General features: G+C 47.4%; 1 protein-coding gene across 1 annotated transcript; it reads right to left on the reverse strand.

Annotated features, from left to right (window-relative positions):
* Positions 1-7,503: 7,503 nt before the first annotated feature.
* On the reverse strand, positions 7,504-8,427 carry LOC123751454 (uncharacterized). The gene has a single exon (XM_069338481.1). It carries the CDS (start codon positions 8,425-8,427, stop codon positions 7,504-7,506), a length of 924 nt encoding a protein of 307 aa, XP_069194582.1.
* Between the last annotated feature and the right edge of the window lie 6,268 nt (positions 8,428-14,695).

The raw sequence follows: 14,695 nt of genomic DNA on the forward strand, positions 1-14,695 counted from the left end.
CCCCCCCCCCCGTTCCCAAGATAAAAAAAAATGTCGTACTAACGATTACTGTGGCTCGCAGAATTGTGGTGATGTCCCGTTTTCTATTCGTGGGTCCTCGGCTAGGTTAAGTTCGGGCAGTTTAGTGCATGAGTTTAGTGACGTGAAGGCTGGAGAGGACGATTGCCTCTCTAGTTATCACATCACAAAAATTGCACTAAATTGCCCGAACCTAACCTAGCCGAGGATCCATAAATGGAAAACGTAACAGCCGGTCACTTTAGCGAGCTGCTGTGATTCTTAGTACGTCATATTTTGACGTTGTGGATTTTTACGTCAAAATACGATGAGGACGGATTGAAACTACGAATGTTCCTGTTGGAAGTCCGGGTCCACCACACGGGCTAAGTTACGGGCTCACCATAGCCTGTGCTACATGGACACTTGTCTGAGTAGCAAAATCTGAAACAACAACAACAACCACACCTGGAGAGGGTTGCGGGAGTCGTCCTCCCCGAGCCGGGCCTGGGACCAGCATAGACCTAAATTGGTCCCTGGTCCCTGGTCCCATGGTCGTCTCGCTTGGTCCCAACACCTGGGTTTACCCTCTGAACGTGCCTGATCAACCGGGTGGTGGTGGTGGTGGTTTGAATCCTTCACGCCGCGAACGTCAATAGCCTGACTGATCACGTGGCCAGCAAGAAAGCCTGGCGTCTGATCGGAGAGGCCACGCATGCAAAATTCACAGTAAGGTCATTCCAAATGGATTTGCCATAAGGTTTCTCCGGCATTCACACTCTTGAGTGCCTATTGAATGATACGACTCCTGAACGGGTATTGAAGAGTGCCATTGACCTCCCTCGTGTCAGAGATTGGTGAGCGTGAGTGCTTCTACATGACTCAGGTGGTGCCACATGACACAGGTGAGGTGGTGCCACATGACACAGGTAGTGCCACATGACACAGGTGGTGCCACATGACACTGGCACTTGGGTTGTGATCTTGGACACATTGCAAGCTTTCCTAGTACCTATGACTTGGCCGACTTGCCCTGTTGACCTCTTCGGCCTGCCACTCGTGACCATTTGGCCCGGCCCCTTGAACACCTCGATCTGTCTATTTGACAGTTACCTGCATACCTGCCTTCTGCGCCTATCAACCGTCATCTGCTTTTTTCTCCTTCCACGGCCTACGTATCTGCCTATCATTTTCTGAATGTTTACCCATCCTTCCTACCTACGACCTAGGCCAGTTTACCTGCTACCTTTCCCTACCCAACCGCTGAGAAAGGTCGTTAAGAACCCCTGGTGACTTCTCCATTGGACTTTGTCGGACCGGCTGCCTCCTATAGGCCTAGGGCTACCACCTTTTCCCTCCTTCCCTACCTTCCTACTTCTCTCCCATCTACCCTTTCCCAGTCACCAAATCCATAAACATCAGACTACAACAGTCAGTCACCAGGATATGGAGTACTATCGGAATGTTAGAAATACCCAATGCTAGAAAGACAATGTAAAGATGAGACGACCCACTCCCACAGCTGGTGGGCTCAAGACCCACTCCCACAGCTGGTGGCCCCAAGACCCACTCCCACAGCTGGTGGGCCCCAAGACCCACTCCCACAGCTGGTGGTGGCCCAAGACCCACTCTCACAGCTGGTGGGCTCAAGACCCACTCCCACAGCTGGTGGGCTCAAGACCCACTCCCACAGCTGGTGGCCCAAGACCCACTCCCACAGCTTGTGGGCTCAAGACCCACTCCCACAGCTGGTGGCCCAAGACCAACTCCCACAGCTGGTGGCCCCAAGACCCACTCCCACAGCTGGTGGGGCCAAGACCCACTCCCACAGCTGGTGGGCCCAAGACCCACTCCCACAGCTGGTGGCCCCAAAACCGACTCCCACAGCTGGTGGCCCCAAGACCTACTCCCACAGCTGGTGGGGCCAAGACCCACTCCTACAGCTGGTGGGCCTAAGACTCACACCCACTTGGTGTGGCTTGAAAGCCACGTGGTGGTGTGGCTGGGACGTATAGTGGACGCTGAAGTAGATAAGCACACGAGTAGAGTGAGGTGTAATGAGGTGGTCGAAGGTCCCCCGAGAAGTAAACAATTCAAGGGAAGGAGAATATGCGCCCCAGTGGCCCCTTACCCCTTTTGGCTTAGAGGAACACCTTGAAATATTTCGTCAGATCTTCTGGAACCTCCTACCCGGCCAACAGATGTTTGGTTCTCAGGGGAACACCTACCTGGGCCGACACATGTTAAGTAGAACAATAGAGTCAATTAATAATAATTAACTCATACTGTTGAATAAAATAATACCAGAGTCTTGTTATTTACTAATTACTGTTAATAAATGACAACACATATCACTTTACATGTGGCTTACTGGTTATACAAATTGTGTATATTTTGTAATGATTTTGTGGTAATATATGTTTTGTATTTTTTGTATTAATATGCACATTACTACATTAATAATTTAAGTTTTTTATTTAATTACAAAAAAGGTGGTAAGTTGCAATTTTTCGCAGACTTTTAAGATTCGTCGCTCCGTACAAAATACAACTTTTGTCTAGCCAGAAAGTTGTATTTCAAACTAAATTACAAAATACAAACCCAAGCAACCCACCTAACCTATCGAGACCGATGCTTAAAAAAAAGTCAGTATTACGGTGCTTTTAGTTTGACTGATACGTCATTTTTTTAAGGTATTAATCGATTCCGTTACAAATACGTCGTATTAAGTGAAAGGTCAGTCAGCTCACAACTCGATGGTTGGAAACCCGCGGAGGGTGAAGTGCTTTCTTACACCTGATGCCTCTGTTCACCTAGCAGTAAAATTTTCGATCATACAAGAATCATTTACATTTATTCCGTTAGTGTGACGGTGGTTGACTCACGCTCTTAGTCGCTGCGCATTACCAGACATCACAGTCAGCTGTCTCGCGCTCCATAATTACCGGAGGCAGAGTTAATATAGACACACACAGTGATGTGATGTCTCTGGGAGAGGCAGAACCACGTGCTGACCACACTAGTGTCATTGAACTAGTGCTAATGATTTGGTTACCAGTTGAATATATTGTGGACCTCAGACCAGGCTCGTCAGAGTGGAGGGGAGACGGGGGAGTTTAACATCTGGTGGGGAGGGGAGAGGAAGGGTGGGGGGTGGAGATCCTGGGAAAGGGGGTGATTGTTTAATTACGTTTTCATGTCTATAGGTGGTTGAGCTCCATTTTTCACGTCCCCTTGGTCATTCCACCCCCTCCCTCCACCACACCCCTGTGGTCATTCCACCCCCTCCACCACACACCCCAGTGGTCATTCCACCCCCTCCACCACACGTCCCAGTGGTCATTCCACCCCCTCCTTCCACCACACGTCCCAGTGGTCAACCACCCCCTCCCTCCTCCACCACACAACCCAGTGGTCAACCACCCCCTCCCTCCTCCACCACACACCCCAGTGGTCAACCACCCCCTCCACTTAGTGGTGTAATGAGCCGTATCCACAAGCAGGCTGTCATACAGCTACACCATAACAACCCTCTTATGGTTTTGTGACATGCAAGATGAAGAAGGTAACCCTCAGAGTAACTGGCCCCGGCTCGTACACCCATTATTAATGGGGGGGATGTGTTAGTGTGGCATATCGAAAAATACAATGGAATATACAAATGCAGGCACCGCAGAAAGTGTAGAAAGATTCTTCGTGCAGGTAAATGTTTCAAGAGCTAGATACCCAGCTCTTGGAACTATGCTTGCTCTGGTTAACCACCTCGTTGACCAGATGACCAGTCGGCAGGTCTGCCTGGTCGGAGACCGGGCCGTGGAGCCGTTGATCCCCGGAAGTTCTTCCCGGTGTGATACCTGCTTGATGGGGGTTCTGGGAGTTGTTCTACTCCCAAAGCCCGGCCCGAGGCCAGGCTTGACTTGTGAGAGCTTGGTCCACCAGACTGCTGCTTGAAGCGGCTCGTAGGCCTACATGTCAACCACAGCCCGGTTGGTCCGGCACTCCTTGAAGAAAACTATCTAGATGTCTCTTGAAGATGTCCACGGTTGTTTCCGCAATATATATATATATATATATATATATATATATATATATATATATATATATATATATATATATATATATATATAAGTTATTCTACAATACTATACACCACCAGGGGCCTCGTAGCCTGGTGGATAGCGCGCAGGACTCGTAATTCTGTGGCGCGGGTTCGATTCCCGCACGAGGCAGAAACAAATGGGCAAAGTTTCTTTCACCCTGAATTCCCCTGTTACCTAGCAGTAAATAGGTACCTGGGAGTTAGTCAGCTGTCACGGGCTGCTTCCTGGGGGTGGAGGCCTGGTCGAGGACCGGGCCGCGGGGACACTAAAGCCCCGAAATCATCTCAAGATAACCATCAATACAAAAACTTTATGCAAATAATACACCTATTTAATACCTTTGGGTGTTTTGAAGGAAACATTAATTGACTTTTGAATTTAGGGAAAGTTTCTTAAGTTGTGTGGAGGTATTTATGCCCTTTTTGCTCTCATGTCTCCTTTTAACGAAGTCAATGCGGTTTGTAGGTCTTGAGGCCGGGGCGGGCCAGGCAGGCCTACCTGGAGAGGTACCTGGAGAGGTACCTGGGGGGCACCTTGAGGTACGCCGTGTGGTCCTGGTCGGTCAGAGAGGCGGTGGGTGAGAGCATCTTGCCGGAGGCCTGGTCTTACCTGGTGGATATTAAGGGGGGTGTATACCTGGTGGATATTAGGGGGTGTATACCTGGTGGATATTAGGGGGTGTACCTGGTGGATATTAGGGGGTGTACATGGTTGATATTAGTGGGTGTACCGGGTGGATATTAGGGGGTGTATCTGGTAGATATTAGGGGGTGTACCTGGTGGATATTAGGAGATGTACCTGGTGGATATTAGGGGGTGTACATGGTTGATATTAGGGGGTGTACATGGTTGATATTAGGGGGTGTACCGGGTGGATATTAGGGGGTGTATCTGGTAGATATTAGGGGGTGTACCTGGTGGATATTAGGGGGTGTACCTGGTGGATATTAGGGGGTGTACCGGGTGGATATTAGGGGGGTGTACCTGGTGGTTGTCTGGAGGGTACCTGGTTGTGGTTCGCGAGACGGTGGGGCGGACTATGGTAGTTTGTGGTCCGTTGCCACTCCCTCTCTCCTGTTGGTCCCCCCCCTCTCTCTCTCTCTCTCTCTCTCTCTCTCTCTCTCTCTCTCTCTCTCTCTCTCTCTCTCTCTCTCTCTCTCTCTCTCTCCCTAATCCCTACGTTTTTGTTCTTCGTCCGTCTCCCCATCTTCCTTCCCATATTCCGCACCCCCTTCCCCCAATATCACCCCCACCCGCTATCCCTCTTCTCCGTCAGGATTTACAGTTGACCTAACTGTTGGTATTGGCAGCGTGTGGCATGGGAGGTGTTGTGCCACGCCGCTTCTCCTGACGCTGCTAATTTTGGTCATATTTACCAGGCACGATCGGCTGTCTGGGGGTGTGCATCCCAATGGCGGCTCCTGGGGTTCCGTGCGCGCCCTTGTGGAGGGGCGGAGTGAGTCAGAGGGGGTGTTAGACAAGGGGGCGCTGACAGGTGGGAGGGGTAAGGGGGTGATTCACAGCTGGTAATGGGTTGGAGGCAGCAAGTATAGTGAAGATAGAAGGTTAAGTGTCCATCCAAGGGGGGTTAAGATGGAGGAAGCATGGGACGTCATGCTGGCAGACGGACAGTATTGTGGAGCGGGAAGGTTGTAACGAGAGAGGACTGCGTGTTCCACCTGGTAGGCAGAACTGTCCAGACCTACACCAGGTAGCCAAGACGCCGCAGACTGGAGCGTCTGCTGGCAGCTATGCCCAAGGGCATCGGGTTGGTAGTGATGCCTGTGTGCCGTAAGCCGTTACCCGGTCCGTGCTGAAATTGGTTGACGGCTGGTGTGAAGTCTGTGACCAATTACAGCCTTGTCTTGCCCTTGAGGGATGGCTTTGCCCGGCTTCGTTCCAGGAGTTTTGACTAGGCCTCGTCTGGCTAACTTCCCAAAGGCTGGAGTTCTGTTGTTTGATGGCAATGGAAAAACAAAAGAGAGGGGGTAGGCCGTCTTCATCGAAAGCCAAAATAAAAAAATAAAAACGCTGGAGACCATCCCACACGGGGGAATTTTGCGTGGGTGTGAAGAGTGCTGGAATGGGAGGAGGATTAACTGGACCATGAAACAACAGAGGGTCATGGGGAGAGAAACTCCTGGAATCGGACAGAGAAAGGAAAAAGACTTTGAGGTTGATAACACACCGAACCTGTCACCAGAAACCCACATCACACCAATGTCATCAGCTGCTTACGGAAGGTTGCAACCTTAGATTGCAGATTGCAACTTTGCATATTCCTAAAGACAGTTGAAAACAAGTGCCTTTACGAATCTGACGAAAGAGTCGCCCAGGAACTTGTATTACTAGTGTACCAGAGTGGAGTCATTATCTCGTTGAACACAGGAAACCTTCAAGTTGATGTTAATTAATGAGATCTTTCAGTGGCCACCCAAACTAACATGTTTAATGGTGAATCTGCTGCGATATAGAAAACTACAAAATATAAAACCGGAAACCATATACAAAAGTCAAATCACACACAAAAAATGAACAGTAAAGGCTCTAGGAATAATCATGTCAGAAGACTTTACCTTTACAGAACACCATAAAGTAGCTGTCACGACTGCAAGAAAAATGACAGGTTGGATAACAAGGACCTTCCAAACAAGGGACGCCATACCAATGATGATACTTTTCAAGACACTAGAGCTCTCTAGGGTGGAATATTGTTGCACTCTAACAGCCCCATTCACAGAAGGAGAAATTGCTGACCTGGAGAGTGTGCAGAGATCCTTTACCGCTAGAATCCACTCTATAAAATATCCACATTATTTATGTTATTCATACGTCAAATAACTACGTAGAAACCGGGCTGCAGTGACATTGATTCCCGGAACCATGGTCAAGGCAGGTAGACACCTGGCCTTAATTAAGGCACCAACTACCGTCCTTACCCCCCCCCCCCTCTCTCTCCGAGATCTTAAAGATGTGTGATGTTTATCTTGTCACCAGCCTCCCTGGGGCGGCCTCTAATGCTCTCTAGGATGGAATATTGTTGTACTCTTAACAGCTGAACTGGTTGACCAGTCCAGCAACGAGGAGGCCTGGTCGACGACCGGGCCGCGAGATCGCTAATCCCCGAAAACACCTCAAGGTAACCTCAAGGTAACCTCAAGGTAAGGGGCGGCTTCTCTTGCTCCCTGTGGTGGGTCTGTTGGCCTCTGGCAGCCTCTCTTGTCTCTTCCTCCCCCTATTCTCCCTTCCCTCTTTCTCCTCCTTCTCATTCTCCTCTTCCTCCCCTCTCCCCCACACATTGTACTTCTCAGCATTGTCCTCTTGCAAGCATTTTCGTGTTCTGTACTTTTTCTTTAATATTTGTTACGCCTTTGTTCATTTTCTCCGTCTTATTTTTTTTTTAGATTTAACTTTTGTTTTTCTCCTTGTTTTGTGTTTTATTATTTTTTTTTACAAGTTTTCGTCTCCGTTTTCCTGCGCACGAAGTTAAAGTTGTTGTCTTGCTGTTGGTGGTGGCTGTATCCGGTGATGGTAGACGGTGGCTGTATCCGGTGATGGTAGTGGCTGTATCCGGTGATGGTAGACGGTGGCTGTATCCGGTGATGGTAGATGGTGGCTGTATCCGGTGATGGTAGATGGTGGCTGTATCCGTTGATGGTAGATGGTGGCTGTATCCGGTGATGGTAGACGGTGGCTGTATCCGGTGATGGTAGATGGTGGCTGTATCCGGTGATGGTAGATGGTAGCTGTATCCGGTGATGGTAGACGGTGGCTGTATCCGGTGATGGTAGACGGTGGCTGTATCCGGTGATGGTAGATGGTGGCTGTATCCGGTGATGGTAGATGGTAGCTGTATCCGGTGATGGTAGACGGTGGCTGTATCCGGTGATGGTAGTGGCTGTATCCGATGATGGTAGATGGTGGCTGTATCCGGTGATGGTAGACAGTGGCTGTATCCGGTGATGGTAGTGGCTGTATCCGGTGATGGTAGATGGTAGCTGTATCCGGTGATGGTAGATGGTGGCTGTATCCGGTGATGGTAGACGGTAGCTGTATCCGGTGATGGTAGATGGTGGCTGTATCCGGTGATGGTAGATGGTGGCTGTATCCGGTGATGGTAGACAGTGGCTGTATCCGGTGATGGTAGATGGTGGCTGTATCCGGTGATGGTAGACGGTAGCTGTATCCGGTGATGGTAGACGGTAGCTGTATCCGGTGATGGTAGACAGTGGCTGTATCCGGTGATGGTAGATGGTGGCTGTATCCGGTGATGGTAGACGGTAGCTGTATCCGGTGATGGTAGACAGTGGTGGTACGCGTTTGTATACATTCTCATGTCCCCACTACAATATTTCCTCCCAGCTTCTACTGCCTTATGAGGGGGAATGGCATCGTTGTTCCTTGTACGCGTGTTCAGGAGGGTGGGGAGAGAGGTCCTCTCCCCACCTGCGGCTAGGGGAGAGGATAATCCTTCTCCCCAGGCGGTCAAGGGCCCCTGCCTCCTCCCGCTGCCACCACAGGTGCTTCCCACTTTTATTGCAAGGGACGCCCCTGGAGGGATTTGTGAGACTCGCTTACACACACCACCAGGCAGTGCGGGGCAGGACGGCTGAGGGATAGGGCTGAGGGAGAACAGGATAAGATGACGGAGAGGCTGGATTATAAGTGAGGATGGCCTGGGGCCAGGCTCACATGTCGAGCCTGGCCTCAGGCCGGGCTTGGGTAGTAGAAGAACTCCCAGAACCCCATCAAGCAGGTCTATGGGCTCACCATAGCCCGTACTACTTGGAACTTTTTGTTCCAGGTAGCGAATCTTTAACAACAACAACAATCAAGCAGGTATAGTGAGCTTTGTTTTTGTTTTTACAAGTGGGGTGGGAATGGGGCTGAGGATATATTGAGGATAGAGTAAATCCAAGAAAGAATCGAGGAGTAGGGGAATAGGAGTAATGGGGGGCAATAAAGGCAATAAAGAGGGGGAGCTGCGACTCATACGTCAGCATCGAACAGCCTGGTTGATCAGACCAGCATCCAGGAGGTGTGGTCAGTGACCGGGCCACAGGGACGTTGATCCTCGGAATCATCAACAGGTAGGAAGATCATATGAATTACTAGGAGAAAAAGAGGGGAGAGTTCGGAAAGAAGGTAGAACTTCCACCATCCAACTATTTAAAAACAAGAAATGAACTTGTATCTTTCAAATTTGTTATCTCTGATGATAACATCAAAACTTGTTAATGAAATTTAATAGATTGTACTCGGTGAGTTTCCTTCATGTTGTAGAATACAGTAGTTAAAGGTAAGCATTTATAAATTAATAGTTGACGTCTGGTGGACGTTTTGTGCTGCCCATAAACATAGGTTTGGGATCTGAAAAAAATAATAGCTTTTTTATTCTGGTGCTTTCAGGCCTTTGTTATTCAGTAATTTCTCTTCTATTAGTCTTGAGTGTTTGGAACAAAATAGTGTTGACAGAGATGGTAATACCCAGGTCTTATTCACCTTCATCCTTGTTGCTGGATAATTTGGCTGGATAATTTGGCTGCAAAATCTGTGCTATTTTGGTGGTAATCGCCGGTCGGCCGAGCGGACAGCACGCTGGACTTGTGATCCTGTGGTCCCGGGTTCGATCCCGGGCGCTGGCGAGAAACAATGGGCAGAGTTTCTTTCACTCTATGCCCCTGTTACCTAGCAGTAAAATAGGTACATGGGTGTTAGTCAGCTGTCACGGGCTGCTTCCTGAGGGTGGAGGCCTGGTCGAGGACCGGACCGCGGGGACACTAAAAAGCCCCGAAATCATCACAAGATAACCTTTTAAAGCCCCGAAATCATCACAAGATAGCCTCTTAAAGCCCCGAAATCATCACAAGATAACCTCTTAAAGCCCCGAAATCATCACAAGATAACCTCTTAAAGCCCCGAAATCATCACAAGATAACCTCAAGAGATCGCAAGGTACGGCAAGATATATCATCAACCAGGAGGCAGGACTTGGGGACTCTTGATCCTCGGAGCTACCTCAGGCAGGACGGGCAGGGTACAGCCTGTAGCTGTCCTGTGAGGCTGACATACGCAAACTGCGGTTAATCAAGAGCTGGCCCGTAGCGGTGACGGCGGTGTGTCCGTCAAGCTCTAAAGACGTCGGTACTAACCCATCAGTGGCTACGGGGGGAGTGAGCTCTAGCTCTAGGCCCCGCCTACCAGCCTTGTTGCACCTGTTGTGTTACAATTGAATTATTCTGACGTTCAAACTCTGAGTCGAATTCGGCCTTAAAGTTGTGGAGGGAGATGGCTTCCACAACTTCTTTTGGAGCATTCCACTTCTTTCATTCACCGGGACTCTAGGAGACTCGAACCGCGGACCCCACGCGTGTGAGGCTGAAGCGCTATCAACCGAGCTATTGAGTAGTCTTAATAAGACTAGTTTCTAGAAAAGTTTCTAGACTAGACTAGAAAAGTTTCCAGAAGAAACTACTGCTGTCAAAAATTAAACTGTTTATATCCACGGAAATGTGGATGACAGTTTTATTCCACTTGTTGAGCACCCGTTCAACAAGGTTACCTTACCTTGCGGTTACCTTCCCTTGATTCCGAGGTTCAATTTCAAGGTACAAGTATTTGCGTATAATTCTTGGGCTGAAGAACAGGGAGCGTATACTTGTTTGCGTTCTTACTTGTTACGAGTAAGAGTGTGTGTTGCTCAGATTACAACTCAATTGAAGTTCTGACAAGCAGGGGGAGTAGACCTGCAAAACCATTCCCAAATCCCAGTGGACGAGAATTCAGCAAATTCAATTTCAACAATAAACAGATAAACTGGAAGTAAATAAACGAAGACTTCACAGAAATATGCTGGGAAGAACGACTAGAAAATGCAAACCTGAACCAACGCCTGGAAAAATAAGCTCAGTACTAGAAATAAGCTCAAACCGCATACCCCTAAGAAAAAAGAGAAAGAGATGCAGATTGGAACGGGAACGTCGTTCCCTCTATAGGGATAGATAGAGATAACACCACTCCATAAAGGAGGAAATAAGGCAGAGGCAAAAAATTAAAGACCGATAGCACTAACATCACTCATCATAAAAATCTTTGGGAGAATGCTAAGAAATAAAATCACAAAATACATGGAATCACAGCATCTCCATAACCCCGGACAACATGGTTTCAGAACAGGGCGCTCTTGCCTGTCACAGTTGCTGAACCACTATGACATGGCATTAGATGCTATGGAAGACAAACAAAACGCTGATGTAATTTACACAGATTTCGCAAAAGCCTTCGACAAATGTGACCATGGTGTTATTGCACACAAAATGCGTTCAAAGGGAATTATCGGAAAAATAGGCAGATGGATCTTCAATTTCCTAACAGAACCCAATGTGTAATAGTCAACAAAATAAAATACGGTCCATCAACCGTGAAGAGCTCAGTCCCCCAGGGTATTGTGCTTGCTCCAGTACTTTTTCTCATTCTCATATCGAACAGAGACAAGTACACAACCTATAGTACTGTATTATCCTTTGCAGATAACATTAGGATTTTTATGAGAGTAGACAACATAGAGGACACGGCAAACTAACAGTCAGATGTGAATCAGGTCATTCTGTGGGCTACAGAAAATAATATGATATTTAGCGAAAATAAGTTCCAGCTCCTGCGCTACAGAAAAAATGAAAATATAAAAACGGAAACCACGTACAAAACTCAGGCAAATCATAACATAGAACGAAAAAGCAATGTAAAGGATTTGGGTGTACTCATGTCGGAACACCTTACCTTTTAAAGAACACAATAAAGTAGCCGTGATATCTCCAAGAAATGATAGGTTGGATAACAAGAACCTAACAAACCAGAGATGCCAAACCGATGATGATACTCTTCACGACTAGTGCTCTCTAGAGTGGAGTACTGTTGCACAATGACAGCCCCTTTCAAAGCTGGAGAAATTGCTGACCTGGAGAGCGTGCAGATATCCTTTACTGCTAGAATCCACTCAGTAAAACATCTAAACTATTGGGACCGACTAAAGAGCCTAAATCTATATTCTCTTGAGCGCAGAGGCGGGAGAGATACATAATAATTTACACATGGAAAATAGTAGAGGGGCTGGTCGCAAACCTGCACACTGAAATAACACCACATGAGACCAGAAGGCATGGCAGGATGTGCAGAATACCCCCGTTGAAGAGCAGAGGTGCAACAGGTACTCTGAGAGAGAACTATCAACATCAGAGGCCCGAGACTGTTCAACACGCTTCCACTACTCATAAGGGGTATAACTGGCCGACCCCTCGCAGTGTTCAAGAGAGAGAACTCTATAAACACCAAAGGATACCTGATCAATCAGGCTGTTATTCATACGTCATGCTGCGAGCAGCCGCATCCAAAAACCTGGTTTACCAGTCCATCAACCAGGAGGCCTGGTCGAGGACCGGGCCACGGGGACGCTAAGCCCCGAAACCATCATAAGGTAACTACAAGCAAGGTACGCGTGCGTGTGTGTGTGGTGTGATGACCAGAGGTGCCAGCAGACGGGTGCTGGCACCTCCCCACCCTACACTAGGGCCGAGGCGGGGATGTGGGTGGGCAACCCACTCTCCCTCACCCTTTGTCTAGATTCTAATTGGTTTAACGTTTTAGTGATGTGGAACATTTTACTAAAACAGGTATAAATATAGACGTTGTGACTAATGTTGTTACACTTCAAGGAGGAACTCGAATAAGCCCAGTTAATGTTTATTATAACCATCAACAATATCTTGTAATGAGGGAACAATTGGAGTGTCAGGGACACGTCTGGATAATCGGCTCATTCCTGTGGAGTAAAATTAAGATGAATAAATTGCAGGTAAAATAATTGATACACAAACCCATAGAGGAGTATTATCCACAATGGTATATAACACAATCACTTGTCAAGGAGTCACTTGCCAAGGAGTCACTTGCCAAGGAATCGGAGGCAAAGAGACAGAGAAGGAAAGCCGGTAGCCAGGAAGACAGACCAGAATCGGACTTCGTTTGTGCTCGGTGTGGGATGGACTGCCACTCTCGGATTGGCCTCATCAGTCACACCAGACGCTGCACCAGGATTGACAACTAGGGCGCAGCTCCATAGTCTCCCGAGACTGAAGGATGCCTAGCTACTACTACTACTACTACTACTACTACTACTACTACTACTACTGCTACTACTACTACTACTACTACTACTACTACTACTATATAACACAATATATGAAGACATATTTTACCTATAAATAAAACTATATGAGAGGAGAAACTGATCTCCCCAATATTCCCAAATATTCTGGACAGAAATATCCTAGAACGATGAGAGATAAGTTGGTATATATTTCCTCACTTGTTACGCTAAGTAATTATCAAAACAAAGCGCTTGTTACGCTAAGTAATTACCAAAAGAAGGCGCTTGTTACGCTAAGCGTTAGTCCAATATTTCCAGAAATAATCCAGAACATAGAGTGTGGCCGTTAAGGACGCCGTGTGCGTGTGTCCACAGCCATCACAAGCTCCGAGGACACACACCAGGAGCCCCAGCTTGAGGGGCTCCTGTAACTGTACTGTAACACACACTGTAACTAACTGTAACGCACACAGCCACACTTTAGGCAACCAGTGGAATTTTTAATATGATTATAACCCAGCCACATACATTCGAGATAAGAAGTTAATTTAATTTTAGGTTCCTCGTGGCTTAGTGAAGATGGACTTCAATGGTAAGGTGTTCACTCAACACCTAGGACACGCCTTTCCGCTAAGAGTAGCGAGATTTATTAATTGTGCTTGTAGAGATCCTTCCTACAAGCTGTTCAACAGGTTCCTGTTCCTGAAATTGGTCGTAGAATAATTTGATGCGATGGTAGAATATTTTATAATAATGTAATTTGTATGTATAATAATAAACTATACGTGGGGCGGAAGGAAGGAAGGTCTTGGCATATTTTGCTGTTAGGAAGAATCACCAACGCCGAGACCCAGTCGGCAATTTGGCATTTAGCACTTGACACGCACCGAGGGAGTAATACCAGGTGTTTGAACAGTTTAGTTGCCTGCTTACCTTAATATTAACATCAACTCTCACTACTCCCCCACATCAATAAATGTATAATTCCAGGGGTAGTGTTAATTTTTCTTGCACCCTGCTCACTAATGCTGTGTGTGTGTGTGTGTTACTAATCTTGGAGTATGTAACTTCACTGTGGAGTCCATATCTAGTCACGCACTAGCTGAAGTTGGAAAAAGGTTCAAAGGTATGCCTCTAGACGGGTCGCAGAACTAAGAGGCACGAGCTAATAGGAGAGGCAACATGACCCTCTCGTCAGTAGAAGACAGAAGAGTTAGAAGACATGATTTCCATACATAAAATTATCAGTTGAATTGACAGGGAAGATAAAATTTAACTAATACGGGAGGTATCTGCATAAGAGAGCACAGGTGGAAACTTGGTTCCCAAATGAGCCACACAGACACTAGATATAATTTTTTTCAGTGCCAGAGTAGTTAACAAATAAGATACACTGAAGAGCAAAGTGGTAGAGGCAAACTCCAATAGACTCAGGAACTTGATAGGCGGGACC

Source organism: Procambarus clarkii, chromosome 40 (genome assembly GCF_040958095.1).
Source record: "Procambarus clarkii isolate CNS0578487 chromosome 40, FALCON_Pclarkii_2.0, whole genome shotgun sequence".
Taxonomy (NCBI): domain Eukaryota; kingdom Metazoa; phylum Arthropoda; class Malacostraca; order Decapoda; family Cambaridae; genus Procambarus; species Procambarus clarkii.

Coding starts and splice junctions, on each gene's coding strand:
- LOC123751454 (XM_069338481.1), bottom strand. CDS start 8,427: ATGTATACAAACGCGTACCACCACTGTCTACCATCACCGGATACAGCT.